The following is a 20,423-nucleotide window of genomic DNA, read 5'->3' on the forward strand; positions in this document are numbered from 1 at the left end:
ACATACATCAAATACATTACTAAGATCAATACAATAACTAATTTGATGCCTTGATTGAACAAGAAAGTGCTTTGTTTTAGGGAAATGTTATATTTTATTAAAACCTATTTCTGCAATGAATCAGCATTTTAACCCATCTGTAGCTTTAATTAAGGAGTACTTTCTCAACAAAATGAGCATTCATCCATCATCTACTCATCTCGTGTCCACTTCATTTGTTTTTTGTCAGGCTTCACGTGAATATCACATCTGCTCTTTTGCAATTGGACAATTGGTTAAAAAGAGAGTAGATTTCACTGTGTGCACGTGTGACTATTTCAACTCCAACTCATCCTTTTTCATAACACATTTACTTTTTAGGAATTCTGCACAAACAGTACCAGCAGACAAGTAGTGCAAGACTTTTCTGCATTTTTGGGTTCTTAGTTCATCATAGACACATGCAAGGAGAATAAAACATCTTCACAAGCAGCGGGTAATTGATATACAATGATCATTTTGTGAGGACCTTCTTCTTCAACCTTTCTCTGATCATCACACGCAGTTCTTACTAGGCTCTCCATAAAGGACCTGGCCTTCCAGAACATGGAGACGCTGTTAAGTGAAGCAGAAAGTTCAAACAGACACAAGGAGTCTTTTCACCATTCAGTTTATTTCATAATGCCTTCATCACTGCTGTGGTGTGTGCTAAATCCATGATCAGAAAACTGAAGCGGAGACCCGATGAAGATTACTTCTGCACAGAAACACATTTAAAAGTAAGACTCGTCAAGTCTTGACATTTTAAAATGAGTTTAAATGAGAAATAAAATGTGTACAGGACCAGACAAAGCTAAATTGATTGTGCAAAAGTATTCTTGGGATATGAGACCAAGAAAAGAAAACTCATTCTTTTAGAGTAAATCATAGTCGCTTCTCACTCCCTCCAAGAAGTTCATTCAAAATCCATTAAAAGATATCCTCTTCTTTTATCCCCACGACATGTCAAATAAAACAAGCACTTAAAATGCAGGCAACTTCTAAGGCAACATGTGAACTAAAAACAAACTAGACACAGTACGGAGGTATACGCTCCTCTATTTGTCCGCAAGGGCATCCCCCACGAGATAAAATATTTCCTTGCGCAAAAATGACACAAGAGCTATCATACAAAGTGAACTACTGGATAGAAAAGACGAAAACATCTACACGCAAAAACAATACAGAAGTGGAAAGGGGAAGGGGGTCCGCTGTTAGCTCTGGGAGCCAGAAGTAGTTTGAACAGCATGAGGAGCTTTTCAGGTCTACACAAACCCCAGCTTTCCTTTATCAGAGACAGGAAGTACATGCCTCTCTGACCTCAAAACCTGAGGGGCACACGCGAATCGACTCATGCTCACGATTAGAACAAAGTCGGAGATAAATGTGTTGATTTAAGGGGTGGGGGGTTTGCTTATGAGGGAATCCACGTGTCCACACATCCTCAGGGATCCTGCACATTGTTCACTGACCAGCCTTCGTCTTGGTTTTCACATCGTGGACGACGAGTGGCTGTCCAGAGCAAACATGTAGACACACTCATCAGAGGGGGGGGGGGGGCAGTGATTGTTTGGTCTGCGCTCACCGAACACACTGTGAGGATGTGCAAATGTTCAGAGGACGTCACTTCCTGCCCCACCGGAGCGAGGGTCTTCAACATGCAGGACACAGTGCAGGTCTCCGACAGAAGTGTGTGTGTGTGTGTGTGTGTGTGTGTGTGTGTGTGTGTGTGTGTGTGTGTGTGTGTGTGTGTGTGTGTGTGTGTGTGAGTGAGAGAGAAGCGTGAGGGGGGGTAGTGTTCGGTTGCTGGGGTGAGGAGGGGGAGGGGGGTTAGGAGTTCATTTGTCTCCGCCTCATCAGGACGTGCCCTGTCTCTTCTGTTGCTGCACCCGGATCAGATCCAGCTGTCTCTTGCACTTCTGGTAGTAGGTGGACAGGCTCTTGTTCTCCTCCAGCAGCTTCTTGTGCTCCTGCACCAGACGGGACGTGTTCTGCTGGTCCTTCTCGTCCTGGTCCAGCTCAGCGATGAGCTCCTTCCTGCGCAGGGGACAGATGTAGAAACATTACCTCTCCTGCGTACACCTGACTTACAGATCACTACATCAGGATATCAATTATTTATCTTCTCAATTTGAAACAATACCCACATTCCGGCAATAGACAGACTTCCTTCCACTTTCATATTTCCTATTTTATTTGACCACACTCAGTTTCTTACATATTGTCTTTATTTTTTATTTGTTACAATAGTCTTTAAAATTGTTTTTATAATAGCATACATTTCTCCTCTTTTTATTTGATACGGTATTCTTCAAAACATGAGTATTGTAGTATTTGGAAATATGAATTTAAACAAACAATGCAGCTTTTTGGCAAATAACTATCTAAAATAAATTACATTTATTTGGAATAAATGTTAGTGGTTTAAAGAATAAAACAAAAAAGTTAATTTTATTTAGAAACATACAGCTATTAAATTTAAAACTAGAGAAACAAATCATTTTTAGATTTTCTGGAGCCTGTGATTAGTTTGCTTTGTTCTGTACACTTCTCTGGGTGGGGGGCCGGTTATTGTGCTTAGAGGTGAACTGGAGGAGCTCAACACTGACGTGGATCAGATGGAGTTTAGATACTATGAGCTGCTGGACCTACTTCCTCTGGATGAGCAGGGCGATCTCAGTCTGCACCTTCAGGTATTCCTGCGCCATCTTGCAGTGCTGCTCAAACACAGCCATGGACTCTTTGGAGTTGGGACAGGGAGCGAGAGGCTACACACACACACACACACACACACACACACACACACACACACACACACACACCACACACACACACACACACACACACACACACACACACACACACACACACACACACACACACACACACACACACACGTGTATAGTCTGGGCAGATAATAACACAGCAGATAGCTCAGAGATGCTGCCAATGTGTATTCGTATTCACACTCCATTTCCATGGTAATCCCTTCATAATGAAGTCATTTACAATGTCCTTCAATTCATCGCTGGGAGTGAGGAGGGAACGCCACAGTGAAAGCTGATGCAATGCTGACAATATTTCAGTTATTAAATATCAAATGAGTTTCAGGTGTACCTGCAGCTGGTGATCCAGGGTCAGATAGGCCATGGGAATGGAGTTGTCTGAGCCGTTTGTGTCTGAGGACAGAGAATCAGAGGGGGGGGTTATCTTCAAGACACGATTGCTAGCAGTCCACACATTTCTCCTCAGGAATAATCTCCTGGGTGACTAACAGGAGTGGCCCCTGTCAACCAGTCAGCTTAGGGGTTGAATTCAACATTTTCATAAAAAACTGTTAACAAAATACCATCATGGGCTTTTAACTATTTGTTTCACAATGAGAACCAAGCAGTGGATTGCCTGAAAGAGCCACAGTACGAACACTCAAGCATAGACCTCAAGTCACGTATCTTCATCCTTTTATGTGTACAATGATTACAAAGTAGGCTGTGAGTAGAGTTTGTTCTTGTTAGAAAGCGGAAAACACTTACTCTAAACACATTTAAGTTAAATGTAAATGTTGGGAAAAACATTTTTGGGTGAAATTGTGATATTCGATCATTGACTCTTCTGATCACCTGTAGGGTCATCGGGGGAGAAGTACCCTCTGCTGCTGGTCTTATCGGGGGGCATCATCCTCACACTGGGACTGGAGGAGCGGCTGCTGTTCCTGCTCCCCTGCAGGAGAACACAAACATGAAGCAAAGCAGTCTTCTAGTCATGCACACTTGGAGGCCAAACAAAGCTTACAGAAGAAAATGAACCATGTTTTTGACTGTTAGCTGAGGAGGTGAATGTCTCCATGACAGACTTCATGCCATCAAAGTGATGTTGTTGGAGACTGACAGCTCACAATGTCACAGTAGGAAACAGGACTGACATTTAAAGGTTGGTCCTGAACATTTCAAGGATTTATGTAACAGCTGAAGTTCCTCTTTTGAAATCAAACACCAGCTGCACATTTCTCCAAAGAAACCACGGCCAGAGCTTTTTGTTTAATATCTTTATCTCAAGGATATCTTGACACTGGATCACCACTTTTGTAAGACAGACTATCTTCTCCCTTCTTCTCTTTTTCCATTTGGGCTTCTGTATATTTGTTTGACAATGTTTTTCACCAACTGCAAGATATCTGCTCTCAGACTGTGCTTGAATGAGCTTCACTGCTCAGTCCAAGAGCCGCAAAGAGAGGAGAGTGCCCCTCGGCCGTTGATACAAGTACCACATGAAATGGTAGCAACATCAGCCAATCTGCTCAAACTGATCGGCTTCTGGATGTTTGTTATTACACTGTTGGTCTGAGAGTCACCACAGAGTCAGTCTGATTTCTACAGTAACGTCAGTGGCACTTTTCTGTAAAGTTACAAAATGTTCATCTTGAAGTGATCCGAGTGGCCGCACAAAAAGGGCTCAGGAAAAGGAGGCTGGGTGCAGGCATGACATGGCATGTGGTCACAATTGAAGAAAGATGCTCTCAGAAGAAGGCATGTGAAGCTCAGAGCCTGCAGGTGGCAAACCACATCTGCAACACTAAATTGTGGAATGTACACCAAGTTGGATATTGTCCACACACAATAGAAAATAAGTCAATTTTCCAAATACAATGCATCCAACAAAAAGATGACTGAAGAAACATGTCTGGTATAATAATGACAAACCAAACTATGAAAATTCTAAAGTCTAAAATGCAACAGGATTTTAGACTTTTTGTATACAGAGAAACTACAAATTCAACCTGAGGTGAATCTGTTACACAGTGATTCAGAGTAACTCTCCATATGGGAACAGAAGCAACATGATAACAAAGCAAATTCACAGCAACACAACTCCATGATCAATGGTGCTGTCAGAGCAATGGGAACCCCACGGGCACAACAGCACTATCCATCTTCTTTCGGTACAAAGTCGTCATGTTGAACTCTCAATGAACTTTTTAATGCACAGGGTTGTGAGTTTCCTCCTAAACAAATGGAGACTAATGTTTGGGAAAGCAGGAGGACTCCTCTGAAGCAGGGATCGTATTCGAGGCTGTGTGTTTGAGGAGAGCGCACTGATGTCTTCATCTTCTTGGAGCTGACATATCAAACAAATGTCATCCTGTGGAACTCTTTCTCCCACAGGATCTTTCCATCTTGACAAAGAATGCATCAAATATTGGAGAAGATGGCATCAGTCAAGAACCCACAAGACAGGAGGAAAGTTATGATACAATAAAATTCTTTGACTGGGTGCTCGCAGAGTTCAGCTTTTTATTTAGAATTACACAAAGAACATTGGTATTAGTTATGATCACATTTTATTCCAGTCCAACTGAAATCACCACCAATCCCTTTTAGAATTTAAAATAAGTGTTATTTAAAGCTCTCTATGCCTCATGGTGACCTTTGATTGACAGCTGTACCAGCATGAGAGACAGTAACTCATTTCTGCTGTTAACTGTACAGTAGTCTACAAGAAATGAGTATGGGCTCAGAACAGTCTCATAATACACACATGCACACAGAAGGATCCACACTTGTGTTTTTCAATGCACACACAAATGTGTTCCGTTTCATATACATGTAAATAAAATCCAAATACAGAAAAAAGTTTTACATTTGTATTTTTGATCCTCACATATTTGTTTTCCGTTTAAATCCCCTGAACCTGCAAACACAAACCGCTTTCTGTGCACGGATCGCTGTACATTCGTGTGGGTTTTTTGAGGCTCCCCTGACGGTCAGCCGATTCGTACTTGTATTTTGTTCTACCTATAGCCAATCAGATGTCTCCTCAATTCTAAGCCAATCACATGAGCGCACCCCCACGAGGGTAGATTTCTTGCATTGCGCAACAGCATGATGGGGTGCGCAGTACTAGTAGAGAGAACCAAATATGTAAAGCACTTTTTTGTTAATGTATGATTTAATAATTTTTTTTAATAAAACAAAAATCCTCTGTGGTACCATATTGAAGTATCATTATTTTTGCATCGGGTTGAATCATATGGTATCGCCCCGAATCGCATAATGTTGAATCAAATCGTATCGAACTGTATCGTAACGGGGGTGAATCGTATCATATCGCCTGGTGTTTCAAACGTATCGTTAATGTATCGTATCGTGGCAACGTATGCATCGGCCTCAGTGATGGAGATGCGCATCCCTAGTATCCAGTGGTGTAAAGTAACTAAGTACATTTACTCAAGTACTGTATTTAAGTACAATTTTTACATATATTATTCTGAAATAATATTCTGAAATAATAACCCTTGGACCGATCTGCACAATGACTTTTACTTTTGGAACTTTATGTATATTTTGATGCTAATACTTTTGTACTTTTTCTTGAGGAAAATGTTGAATTCAGGACTTTTACTTTTAACAGAGTATTAATACACTCTGGTACTTTTACTTAAGTACAAGATCTGAGTACTTTTTCCACCTCTGTCCGTAACTGGATGGAAATTGACTTTCAAACAAATTGAAATCTAGCCTGGCTGGGTACGTACACGTTAGATTGCACATACAGTGGGGCAAAAAAGTATTTAGTCAGCCACCAATTGTGCAAGTTCTCCCACTTAAAAAGATGAAAGAGGCCTGTAATTTTCATCCTAGGTATACCTCAACTATGAGAGACAAAATGAGAAAAAAAAAAAAATCCAGAAAATCACATTGTCTGATTTTTAAAGAACTTATTTGCAAATTATGGTGGAAAATAAGTATTTGGTCACCTACAAACAAACAAGATTTCTGGCTCTCACAGACCTGTAACTTCTTCTTTAAGAGCCTCCTCTGTCCTCCACTTGTTAACTGTATTAATGGCACCTGTTTGAACTCGTTATCAGTATAAAAGACACCTGTCCACAACCTCAAACAGTCACACTCCAAACTCCACTATCGCCAAGACCAAAGAGCTGTCAAAGGACACCAGAAACAAAATTGTAGACCTGCACCAGGCTGGGAAGACTGAATCTGCAATAGGTAAGCAGCTTGGTGTGAAGAAATCAACTGTGGGAGCAATTATTAGAAAATGGAAGACATACAAGACCACTGATAATCTCCCTCGATCTGGGGCTCCACGCAAGATCTCACCCTGTGGGGTCAAAATGATCACAAGAACGGTGAGCAAAAATCCCAGAACCACACATTTCAAGGTCCTGGAGTGGCCTAGCCAGTCTCCAGATTTCAACCCCATAGAAAATCTTTGGAGGGAGTTGAAAGTCCGTGTTGCCCAGCGACAGCCCCAAAACATCACTGTAGAGGAGATCTGCATGTAGGAATGGGCCAAAATACCAGCAACAGTGTGTGAAAACCTTGTGAAGACTTACAGAAAACGTTTGACCTCTGTCATTGCCAACAAAGGGTGTATAACAAAGTATTGAGATGAACTTCTTGTTATTGACCAAATACTTATTTTCCACCATAATTTGCAAATAAAGTCTTTAAAAATCAGAAAATGTGATTTTCTGGATGTTTTATTTCTCATTTTGTCTCTCATAGTTGAAGTATACCTAGGATGAAAATTACAGGCCTCTTTCATCTTTTTAAGTGGGAGAACTTGCACAATTGGTGGCTGACTAAATACTTTTCTGCCCCACTGTACTGTACATCCTTCTTTTCTGTAGAACAATGTTAAAAACGCCTCTAGAGAGAAACTCTGCACTACATAAGTAAAGTATAGTCAAGGATATAAACATCAATACACACAGACTGAGTGACCCTCCCTGTCTTAGCGCACCCCTCCGCAGCGGGCCTGGTCTTACCTGGCTGGACTCTGAGCAGATGCCGGGCAGGTCCTGCACTGAGCGCCGTCTCTGAGGCTCGCATGTGGCTGTGGACAGGATGAACAGAGGACAGAGGGTGAGAGCAGTGGAGATGGCAGATAGTGATGGTGGGAGATTGGTGCCCATGTTTGCTCAACACATATCCAGGCTCACCGAGCGTCACAGGGACAGCTGCACTGATTTAACCCTGTAGGTCCTGGTCTGTCAACATGTGCTGTGGCATGGCTACAACATGACCACAGCGCTAAAAACATCCCGCCACACTGACAGTGAACTGCAAACATACACACATCACCGTACCACACATGTCAAACTCCAAATCTGGCTTTTTGATTCATTTGGTCTGAAGTTTTGGCCTGAGTAGATGTAGCAGAACTTGCATCAAAGAGAATATGTCATGACATTACATAAAATGTATCATTATTCATTATTTCTTTATGTCTGGTCGCTAGAAATATAAGTCTATGTTACTTAATAGCATTATATTTAAGTCGGGTAAATATATATAATATTTGATTGATTGCAATTTTTTTTTTTTTTGCAATTGTTTGTATTTTATGTGCGTGACACACAACCATCGACATTGAGTTGGGAGTATGTAAACCAATTTGTAAAAACGTTATCTGGAAGCAATTATCCATCTGTTTACTTTAAGTACTTTAACATCTTTAAATGTTTTCATGCCATGATAGTAGGAATGTTGACTACAGTGTATTACTATAAATGCAACTAAACATTCAGCATTATTTTTTGATCATAAATCTAAGTGCTTTTGAGTTCGATGGTGCTTATATTTCTCAATCTACAGTATAATATGTTCTACTGAAGCCGAAACACAAACACACATAAGTAAGGCATACATAGTTCCTACATTATAGCAATATTCAACATCAAGTCATGTGGATTGCACATTTGTTCCGATTCCCCAACCTCTACACGACCTAGAGTACATCGGGTGGATTCCACTAACACTAGGCTTAATATAGGCTCTGTCTAAAAGAAACAACACACAAACAAACACAAAGGACTGAGCAGATCTGTCTATTGGAATTCATTTTTCATGAAATAATATTGAATTTGTATATTCTCTGATTTAGTTTTGTATTCAGATAAATGCACTTTAAATAAAATGAAGTGAAAAATTCTAACCTCACAGCCACATGTTTCCAGTTGTTGCTCAATGGCAGGGGGGTAACGGTACATGCATTAGTCCAGCATCAGTTCCAGATGTTTCTTTCAATATGTGACTTTCTTAAGTTTGTGTATCACTAATATATTGTACCTTAGCCTAGGCCTAATGTATGAGGAACACATTTAAGAGAGAATTCTTCTTGGAAGCTTTGGCAGAAGGACAGGATATATGTGTTTTGTGAATGTTGGACTTGTTTTCATCACTCTTGCCACGTCTCTCAGGTGTGTGGTGTCACACAGGCAGCGCTGCTTTACTGCCAGCTCTTTACTTAATAAGCTTGCTTTTCATAATGCTGGCTGGCTATATATTCATTGATATAACTGTAAGTAACCTCACTTTCACAACACTGTCCTGCAAACATTTTGACAAAAGTTTTGTGTTAAAGTTATTAATTACAAAAACCCTGAAAGGCTTTTATGTTGAAATGGAAACAGGAAGTGCAGATTAAAAATGCAATAATAAAAAGTATTTCACGGCTTTGACATATAGACATGTCACTGCAGTATTGTTGCTGTAAGATCTCAAAATACTGTGGAAAGTTCCTCTTCAATGTTTACTTTTGCTTTAAACAAGATGACAAGCAGTGAGTCTTTGAAACTGTAAAGGAGACGCAGGCAATGTGGAAGAGGTGAAATAAATAACCAATTATCTATCATTTACATAAAAAAAAAAAATATATATATATTTTATCTTCTGCATTGTTTTGTTTATACCTTAGAACTGTGCATTTGACATACCGTTACACCCCTCCTTTATGACCACCAATGATGTATTTGCTTGGTAAAAGACCAGGTGTCCAGGTGATGTTCCCTACCGTTAACAAATGCATAATTTGACTTCCTTATCAGTGGATAAAACTGGCCACAGATAATGTGTCTCACCCAGCTCCAAATAAGACACTTTTTTCAGGAAATCCAGAGCTGTCCCCATTCCTCTCACCCGTATCTGCTTGTAATAATAGCTTTGACCCTCATGTGAAAGAAATTAATCAAAAATGACTTTGTCAAAGTTAATGGATGTAAAAAGAGCAAGAGGGGGAGAAAAAATAGCCAAGGTTTCTCAAAGTCCTTTATGCATGAAAGGCAAGGACAAGCGGAAATTCAGAGAACTGGTGCACTGCAAAGCCAGAGAGGGAGGAGAAGACAGAGCCATGAGTTAGAGGGTCATCTCATCTGTGTCACCTGATCCGATGCTATACACTGATTGACAGGTGACACAGATGATGGGAAGACATCGTCACTTGAGAAAACTCATTTTCTCACCAGATTAACTCATTAACTCATTTTCTGCCTTCTATAAACACAAAGACATAGAGCATGTGTGTTACTCCAGGACCAGCTCAACTACAGGACTGTCTCAGAAAATTAGAATATTGTGATAAAGTTCTTTATTTTCTGTAATGCAATTAAAAAAACAAAAATGTCATACATTCTGGATTCATTACAAATCAACTGAAATATTGCAAGCCTTTTATTATTTTAATATTGTTGATTATGGCATACAGCTTAAGAAAACTCAAAAATCCTATCTCAAAAAATTAGAATAGTTCCTCAGACCAAGTAAAAAAAAAAGATTTATAACAGCAAAACACAATCAAACATTTGAAAATGTCCATTAATGCACTCAGTACTTGGTTGGGAATCCTTTTGCACGGATTACTGCATCAATGCGGCGTGGCATGGAGGCAATCAGCCTGTGGCATTGCTGAGGTGTTATGGATGCCCAGGATGCTTCAATAGCGGCCTTTAGCTCATTAGCATTGTTGGGTCTGGTGTCTTTCAGCTTCTTCTTCACAATACCCCACATATTCTCTATGGGGTTCAGGTCAGGGGAATTTGCAGGCCAATCGAGGACAGTAATGCCATGGTCAGTACACCAGTTACTGGTGGTTTTGGCACTGTGGGCAGGTGCCAGAATGCTGGAAAATGAATTCCTCATCTCCATAGAGCTTTTCAGCGACGGAAGCATGTAGTGCTCTAAAATCTCTTGTACACGCTGCATTTACTCTGGGCTTATGAAACACAGTGGACCAACACCAGCAGCTGACATGGCTCCCCAAACCATCGCTGACTGTGGGAACTTCACACTGGATTTCAAGCAACTTGGATTTTGCTCCTCTCCAGCCTTTCTCCAGACTCTGGCGCCTTGACTTCCAAATGAAATACAAAACTTGCTTTCGTCTGAAAAGAGGACTTTGGACCACTGTGCAACTGTCCAGTGCTTCTTTTCCTTAGCCCAAGTCAGACGCCTCTTCCGTTGTCTTGAGTTCAGAAGTGGCTTGACCATGGGAATACGGCTATTGTAGCCCATTCCCTGTCACGTCTGTGAACAGTCATTTTGATACCTGGACTCCAGCTTCAGTCCACTGTCTTTGAAGCTCCCCCAAATTCTGGAAGCGACTCTTCTTCACAATGCTGTTAAGGCTGCGGTCATCTCTCTTGGTTGTGCAGCGTTTCCTGCCACATTTCCCCCTTCCAACAGACTTTTTGTGGATGTGCTTTGAAACTGCACTCTGTGAACAGCTTGCTCTTTGAGAAATTTCTTTTTGTGTCTTACCCTCCTGATGGAGGGTGTCAATGACGGTCCTCTGGACAGCAGTCAGATCAGCAGTCTTCCCCATACTTGTGATTTAGTTTACTGAACCAAGCTGAGTGTTTTTCAAGGCTCAGGAAACCCTTGCAGGTGTTTCGAGTTAATTAGACGATTCAAGTGATTCGTTGAACACCCTACTAGTATACTTTTTCATGATATTCTAATATTTAGAGATAGGATATTTGAGTTTTCTTAAGCTGTATGCCATAATCAGCAATATTAAAATAATAAAAGGCTTGCAATATTTCAGTTGATTTGTAATGAATCCAGAATGTATGACATTTTTGTTTTTTTAATTGCATTACAGAAAATAAAGAACTTTATCACAATATTCTAATTTTCTGAGACAGTCCTGTATATTCAGGTTTGGGGGGGGGGTACCGGATTACATGTAACGAGATTACGTAATCAGGAAACCAAGAAAGGTAACTGTTTCTGATTACAATTACGCAAAGAAAAGAAAGTGATGCAGTAGGTGGACACCTGATTTATTAAACAAAAAAATCAGTCTATGCTTTTGATTACTGTAGTAATTAGTTTGTAAACTATTACTTTGACTACATTTTTATATATTATCTTAAATACATTAAAACATGTTATTATTATTTAATTTCTCCTGTTTTATTTGCATTGCATTTGATATTGAGGTAATCCAAAAGTAACAAAGTAATCAGGTTACATTACTTCTATTTTGATACTTAGGTTACTGATAAATGTTTTTGAAGTGTAACTAATTATTGTAACTCAAGGTTCAAGGTTCTTTATTTGTCAAACGAACATAGCTACAGTGTAGTTATGTCCATGAAAATCTTGTGTCACAGGCAAATGATTACATTTTTAAAGTAACCCTCCCAACCCCAATTAATGTTTGTAGAATATAAAATGTTGTGTTGGCATCGTATGGAGTGACACACAGGAGAGCTCCATGTCATAGCACAGCAGCCCAAACCAGCAAAGCAGAGCCAGCTGCACCCGGTCACCATGGAAACCCGGGGCTCCAGTGATACCTGTGATGACGATCTTGGGGACATCCAGAATGGTGCCGTATGATGCCGTTTTACGATGGCCTCGTTTAAACTGCGGACGTGCTGCGGAAAACACACATACACACATACAGCTGCGAACACAACGAGCATGCAGACTGACACAGACTAGGGGGCCACAGCTGGACCGGACATATGGGCCCCTCTCATGCAGAGCATACAAGGGCAGCATGCTCTCCGTCCCTTCCCGGCGCCGTGGAGTGTTACTGCTTACACCACCAGCAGCCACCACAATACCTTCTGAGCCCAAACAGCAGCAGGCATAGGGCTATGCTGCTGTTTGGGTTCAAAGTTCGACACTGCAATCTAAGGACTGAAGGTGTTGATGGTGGAATACAGTAACGTTATTCATTTATAGCCTAGTTGTCAGCTCATAGAGTATTATTGTGAACCCGGATATGTTGAGTACACCAACGTTTTGTGATAGAAATATATAGTGAGGGTCCCCAGCACATGGAAACTGCAGGATGCTAACTTGCATATGTTGGCCAATTTGCACAGTTAGCATAAGTTGTGTTCATTAGCATATGCAGACAATAGTTACAAAATGGCTTGGCTGATTTGGACAATTTTGGTGTGGTTTTTAAGGTTATTGAGGAAGTTGAATCAATTTCTGACCATTGCAGGATCAAGAATGGCAGTTATGAGTCCCCTAGAACTTCAGAACAATTTCTTTGCTATTGTCTGCATATATGAATTAATGATAATTAACGCAACTTATAATAATTGTGCAAATTGCCCAACATATGCAATTTAGCATCCGGCAGTTTCTATGTGCTGAGGGCACATACTACACATTTCTAACTTTGGTGTACACAAGAGGAATCTATGAGCTGGTAACTAGACCATTAAGTTACAGTACAGCAGAAAAATAAAAAAGGCAACAAACAAAAAGACCTGACATGGAGTGCCATTGTAGCAGAGTGGTTACAGCACATGCCACATAACTGCATGTCCCTGTTCTAGACTTGAGACCTTTCCTTTCTATTTTGTCTCTACACTGGCCAAACAATAGTAAAAGAATAACATTAAAATAGACAAAAAGGAACCTGACATTTATGTATGCTTAAATCAAATCAAACTACATGCTTAGAGCTCCTGAGGTTTAATTTCAGTGGCACTATTGAGCTTGCTGTTTCTGTCAGAACATTCCAATACGTGGAGATGGTTGACAGAAGGATCTGATGGGCCTTCTTAGTGTACAAGGTCAAATCTGTGTTTCTGTGAGGAATCCATTTCCACCTCTAAGTGATGAACGCACATAAGAGTAAAACTGACAGGGAAGGAGCTTCTGGTGGACTTGGAGAGGCCTCATTCCAATAAGACTTGCACTGACAATACCGCAGCATGCCTTTCCTGAACAATTTGCTTCTTTCAAAATCTGGTAGGAGCATGCTAATTTGCTTTGATGCGCTCTTGTTCCTGTTGTCTTGTGCTGTGTGACGTCAGGCATTACCTGCAGGTGCAAATGGCAGCTTGGGCTCCAGCTCCGACAGGTCAGCGCTCATTCTCTTGCTGTCAGATGATGTCAGGCACTGTGTCCGTGCAGGCAGACTCTCCACACTGCCCCCCCTCGACAGAGGCAGAGACCTCAACGGGTCTGCCTAAGAGAACAAGAGGAAAATCTCACTACAGAAGCTTGGTTTGACAATATTTGCTTCTTGTGCAGCTAAATGACGGATAACTGTGAAACTGAAATGAATTTATTATGTGTAGTATTGGTTTACCTTTGGCTTGAAGTAAGGAGCAAACTGAGGCATGATCTTGATAGTATCGTTACTCCCTTGGGAATCACTGTGCTCCATGTTTGCGTCACTTACGTTGCTGGTGCCAGTGTTGTCCACATAGGAACCTGTTGTTCCCCAGGAAACAGGACGTGTCTTTCATCAAAGATTTACAATGCATTTTCTTTGATGGTTCACAACACTGTAAAGCTACCCAAAGCTTAAAATCATAGACATGGCTATTTCAGACATGATACAATTATTGGGTGCTGGAAGAAAATAAAAAAACGATTTCAAGATTTTATAATAATGATGCTTTCCAGGAGACTAGCACCAGTAAATGTTCCTTCTATATCCTTCTGTGCTGATACATGCTGGCTTTTGAGGATGACTCTTGTACCTGTACTGGTAGCAGAGTTGCTCTGTCCGTCATCTGAATACTGGTATGGATACTGCAGCGGTTCATCATATCCAGGGAAGTACTGCCAAGAAAAAAATGTATTGAAGAAAGAGTGAGCTTGGTTGGATTGAACATCTTTCTACCCAAGCTGTGCATGAAAGAGTTAAGTCAAGTCAAACATAATCCATAATAATAACTTCAGTTCCCAGTATATTAGGTACATCAAGCTAAAATGACTGCCATATAATAGAGCTGTGCAGTGATGATGTATTGTGTAGGCCCAACAGGACGTTAGCATCGTAAGGGTTGAGAAAATAGGATGTGGCACAAGTTAATGACACTTAAACATTTCAGTCAGCATGATAATCTCCACTTATCAACTCCACTTTTATTTTTCTTGAAATGTAAATGCAATAACAGAAGTCAAAAGCTAACGTTAGGCTATAAACAGCACAGTCACATGGCTGCACATCACCACCGCTAAGCTAACGGTGGCTTAAGTTCGGTGTGATGGATGATGTTTAGTATTCTCATATAGCCACTTATCAGCAAGTGGTCAAATGCAAACTCATGTGTTTACCCGTGCATCATTACATGTAACAGTCCTGCAATAAGAAATCCTTTCATGCATGTAGCTTCTAATGTTTAGTATTGTTGAAACTGAGATGGGTTGATTCGAATGTATGGTCTTTTAAGAGGAGCGGTTTGTAGTGCTTTGGAATTGCATTTTCAATGTTTCTATTGCGCTGTCCATCCTAATTATATATTTGTTTCCTTCTTTTTGGGGGATGGGGGGGTTTGTACAAAATCTTTGCAATTATTTTAATGTATTTAGTGATATAACAATCACAGGAAAAGTGCATTCAAGTACAGTGTCATAAATACACACAAGAGAGTAACGAGTATTCCCAAGTGAAGACGAATAACTAAATACACATTTTGTTGTGTAGAATAACAAAATAATATATAGTTTTGTTATACATAATAGTCAATTATTGTAAATATAGATGGAAAAAATGTAATCTTGTAAATACAAAAATATACAATAAAAGTAATAATAATAATAATAATAATAATAATAAGTCATAAAGATAATAATACTACTAATAATAATAAAAATGATGATAATAATAATAACAGAAACCCATGGATGGAAGTGGATAGTAGTTGGGTATGCTCACTGGTTTGTGCATTGACTGTATGTAGAAGGTCAGGGGGGAGGGGAAATTCCTGATGATATCTTGATTGTAACCTAAATATCATAACACTTCTATTTGAAAGGCAATACATTCAAACTTTTCCTGTCATGTTACATTCTGCTCTCTGAGATGTAAGTACCGTAATTTAAGGACTATAAGCCGCGCCTTTTCCCCTATTTTTCGACGCTGCGGCTTATATAACGGTGCGGCTAATCTATGGATTTTTACAGCTAACGGCCAACACCTTTAACTCTATGGGCTCTATGGCCGGTCCGCGGACCCCCACCTTTAAGCGGCGGGTTCCAGCAGGAAAAGCTGGAGGCCGGAAAAGAGTGAGACAGGTAGCGCGCAAAAGTAAAAGTGGAACCGAGAGTGGTATGCCGCTGCTGCGGCTTATATTCAGGTGCGCCTTATAGTCCGAAAATTACGGTATTTGTTCAAGGTTATTGAATCATTCACTCCAGTTGAATGAAAGCCTTGTAGAGAGGGACAGCGTGTGTGAGGACAGATTACCTTCATTAGATGAGTCATGATCTTCACTATCTCCTCCATGGAAGGCCGCTGAGAGGGGTCTTTAGACCAGCAGCGAGTCATCAGACTCTCAAGGGGCTTGGGTACATTTTGGATTAAAGGAGGTCTTGTGCCTGAATGTTAAAAATAAAAAAGGTAAAGGAACTGCTCAGGAACAGATTACGTTTGGCATCACAGCAGCCAAGCAGAGAAATGTTTGCTAAATCCCCTGTTTCCTCCTGTTAAAGCTATGATGACTCAGACAGGCAGATTCAGAGGTGGATATATTAAACTTGTCCCCAGGTATTATTAGTGTCCCATTAGTATTCTCCTTCATCCATCTCTGAACTACAATCATTTGCAGGGTGTGCTGCAGGTGAACCTGCCTTGTGCACCATTCATGTTCAGTCTCCCAGCAGGCCGAGTGGTCTGACAAGGGTCGTTAAGATTTTAACTTTATCAGTTCTTTATTTAGTTTTTATTCAGGGGGAAACTAAACAAGTGGAAACAATAATTGACATTGCTTTTTTATATTTATTATGTAAAATAAATAACATATATTTTTGTAACAAATCATTATCATGTGATGATTGAAATGCAAAACAAATACAATTGTTATCTTTAATAATTAGCCCCGGGGTCGTTTACTACTGGGGTTTGGTACTCATCCCTTTTGCCGACAGCTGGATATGACCTTTGCATCCTCCAGCTATCCCAAAAACACACACACACACACACATCCAGTTGGTCACTCACCATTGTGCACGGCCCACATAATGCGAAAAGCTGGTCCTCCAATTTCATCGAATGGCTTCCTGCGAGTGATCACTTCCCAGAGAATGATCCCCCAGCTGAACACATCACACTTCTCGCTGTAATTGCTGCCTGCAAGTAGAGAAGAACCCACAGCAACACTTAGGTCCTTTTCAAACAGGGAGAACACGCTGTTTGACATCGCTGACTGACTGATAAAGGCAATTCTCTGTGGCATAATTGAGATGAGATCGAGGATGCGTCTAGGAGGGGATGAGGATGGAAATAGGGGAGCAATTTTACCAAGGAACAGCTCCTGTGTTGCGTAATTACTGGGCCTATTATGGCCAAATTAAAGTGCACATCAAACACCTCTCTTAAAAGTAGCTGCGCTGCACACACTGATGCAAATGAGTTGTTAAGAGTTCACGGTGAGGGCATACGTGAGGTGTTTAATTGCTTGTCTTGTACCTTGCCTCCAAAAAACAAGATAATGCTAAGGGCTAAATTCATCTTTCCTCCATGCCCCCTCGCCAAGAACATGTCTCATCATGTAGAAATACGCTAGGCTCTTGGCTGAATGAGAACACAATTTGTACACGTCCTATCCCGAGGGAAATAAAGCCACCGGCATCTCGCCATTCATCTCCTCACTGTGCTTAGGAGACCACCATCAATAAAACAGTAAAGTGAGATGCAGATGATGGATCAAGAAGATATTCCTCCATTCAGGGAGCACTGAGCTGACATTAAGGTGAAAAGTAGCAAATTAAAAGGTGTGTGTAAGAAAAAGCACTAAGAACAGAGGTGGAAGAAGTATTCAGATGCTTTACTTAAGTAAAAGTCTTGCATTCAAAATCTTACTTAAGTAAAAGTACAGACTATTATCAGCTAAATGTGCTTAAAATAGAAAAAGTACTCATTGTGCAGAAAAATGACCTTTTAGCGTGTATATAATTATATTTATAAATGACATAATTTCTACATAATATTTTTGCATCAAGTAGCATTTTACTGTTGTAGACAAACAAAGCTCTGATTTACTTTTTGTAAAGAATTTAAAGAGTTAGTCCACTAGTTACATTTATAGAGAAGCATTTATTTAAAAGTCCTGTTTGTTAAAGTATATGTTTAATAAATGAAGTGGAGTAAAATTACATTATTTCCCTTCTAAATGTAGTGGAGTAGAAGTATAAAGTAGCATTAAATGGAAATACTCAAGTAAAGTACCTCAAAATGTTACTTAAATATAGTACTTGAGTAAATGTACTTAGTTAATTTTCACCTCTGACAAAGAAATATGCAAGATGGTTATTTGGCCTAAAAGGATTCAGTGAGCATTTATAGAAAGCAACTGGATACTTATGAACACTTTTCAGTTAAAAACAAATAACGGGGCAGGTATCCAAAGAACTACTTGGACTGCCTCTTATACTTGCCTTCAAATACCTCTGGGGCCATCCATGCTGCACTTCCTTTGTTGTTGGTCATGTGGGTCTGAATGTCGCATGCTGTTCCAAAGTCACATATCTTCAACACAGTGCCGCCTGCCACCAGAAGCAGACTGAAAAAAAACAAGAAAAACACCTTATTAGACACTGAAAATGGCAAAAAATTGAAATGATTAATAATAAAAGTAACACTTTCTGAATTGTAAAAGTTAAAACAGTTTCATGAAATTGTTTTAACTTTTGCAATTCAGAAAGTGTTACATACTGGTTATAATGGTGGTTTTAGTTGCTAAACCTTTTCACTTGATACATTTTTGTGTCCTTTAGGGACCTCTTGGAGAAGGGTTTATGACAGTTGGTAAGATAAGATAATATAATGACTCTGCTGTGATTACACATCATTGATAGCTTAATGGTGCCATCCATGTACTTTAAATTGCACAATATATCAGCTTGTTGACACAATCTCATCACAGGACATGGGAATGCAAGTGTAGGACAGGTAGTAAATATGTGGCGATCATTAACAGGAGCATATAAATAAATGATTGGACGATAAACCCTTGTTGACAATTTGTCACAATTTGAGACCTTGTATTTCCTAGAAACTCTGCAGCACTTCTCTAGGAAACAGAACAGCTGGTTGTTCCCAGAGAGTCCGGCCAAGAGCCTTCTCTCCACTAGTCTGTTCTGGGATTCAACCTTTCTTCAGTACCAGCCTGACACTGGGGTTCAAACCAAGCAGCAAACTGCAGGGCAGATCAGTGAAGCCCATAGGGTGGTACCGTTCCTTAGATCACCTCCACGTTAAAAATCAAACCCCTTGGGTGAGCACAGGACTTTGAAGCAATTTTTCTTCATGACCAAATCAGGTATTTAGATAAACGCTATATTTTTCAGAGGTGTTAACTGCATGAAAACAAAAAATGGCAGTTTTGGCTCAGTGAACTTTGGTAACTAAGAACAGTTTTTAGGCTAAGCTATTGGGCTCTTGTTCCCAGTACAAATATCTGAAAAGCCCTTTTCTAAATCATTACATTCTAAAAGTTAAAACAGCTAATAGCCGTAGAGTTCATTTTCCTCCTCCGTTCACATGACTGAGCGGAGCACGGCTAAAAAGCAGGGCCAATTGACCATGAGCCAGAAGATCTCCCTATCATCCAGGTAATTATATCAATCTGTAGTCGAGACATTTTGGCTTCATGCGCCACTAAGCAACTTTCATGGGAAAAATAATGGGGCTCATTTCCAACGCTGTGTGCAGTTCTTTTTCTAAAACAAAACCCCAACTTTACTGCAGAAAAAAACATTTTAGCCTGGTAATAACATTTGGTTTTGTGTCTATACAGTGAGTTCACAATTATTAGGAATTTTATGCATATTTTCCAACTCCAAGCTGTATAAACTTGAATGCGTATTGGATTTAAGAATATTAGGTGATGTGTACTTGTGTAATGAGGGAGGGTGTGGCCTAAGGAGATCAACACCCTACACATGAAGGTGTGCATAATTATTAGGCGGCTCCTTTGTCTCATGCAAAATGGGCCAAAAAAATAGCTTTAACTGACACTGAAAAATCATAAAGGTCTTTAAGAGGGATGCGGCCATCCCATTCAAAGAACCATCAAAGGTTTTGTTGCAAATTACATTACATTTAGCTGACACTTTTATCCAAAGCGACTTACAACAAGTGCATTCGACCAAGAAGATAAAAACTTGAAGAAAACAGAATCA

At 40.1% G+C, this 20,423-nt stretch overlaps 1 protein-coding gene across 1 annotated transcript; it reads right to left on the bottom strand.

Annotated features, from left to right (window-relative positions):
• Positions 1–633: 633 nt before the first annotated feature.
• Positions 634–18,800, bottom strand: map3k7 (mitogen-activated protein kinase kinase kinase 7). The gene is made up of 11 exons (XM_010773960.1): positions 18,678–18,800; positions 17,242–17,370; positions 16,489–16,619; positions 14,777–14,858; positions 14,380–14,504; positions 14,109–14,256; positions 7,805–7,872; positions 3,639–3,738; positions 3,136–3,197; positions 2,671–2,786; positions 634–2,055 (listed from the first exon to the last, which is right to left on the bottom strand). Exons 1-11 carry the CDS (start codon positions 18,727–18,729, stop codon positions 1,875–1,877), a joined length of 1,194 nt encoding a protein of 397 aa, XP_010772262.1. The 5' UTR covers positions 18,730–18,800; the 3' UTR covers positions 634–1,874.
• Positions 18,801–20,423: the final 1,623 nt, after the last annotated feature.

This window comes from Notothenia coriiceps, unplaced genomic scaffold (assembly GCF_000735185.1).
Source record: "Notothenia coriiceps isolate Sejong01 unplaced genomic scaffold, NC01 NC01_scaffold00013191, whole genome shotgun sequence".
In the NCBI taxonomy this organism is placed as follows: domain Eukaryota; kingdom Metazoa; phylum Chordata; class Actinopteri; order Perciformes; family Nototheniidae; genus Notothenia; species Notothenia coriiceps.

What these genes read in the sequence shown, in the direction of transcription:
- map3k7 (XM_010773960.1), bottom strand. Translation starts at nt 18,729, where the DNA reads ATGACCAACAACAAAGGAAGTGCAGCATGGATGGCCCCAGAGGTATTT. An exon ending in GCTGCCATTTGCACCTGCAG is followed by an intron (nt 7,873 to 14,108) that starts GTAATGCCTGAC and finishes TCCTGTCCACAG; the next exon opens with CCACATGCGAGCCTCAGAGA. An exon ending in GCCCTGCTCATCCAGAGGAA is followed by an intron (nt 2,056 to 2,670) that starts GTAGGTCCAGCA and finishes TCCCCTGCGCAG; the next exon opens with GAAGGAGCTCATCGCTGAGC.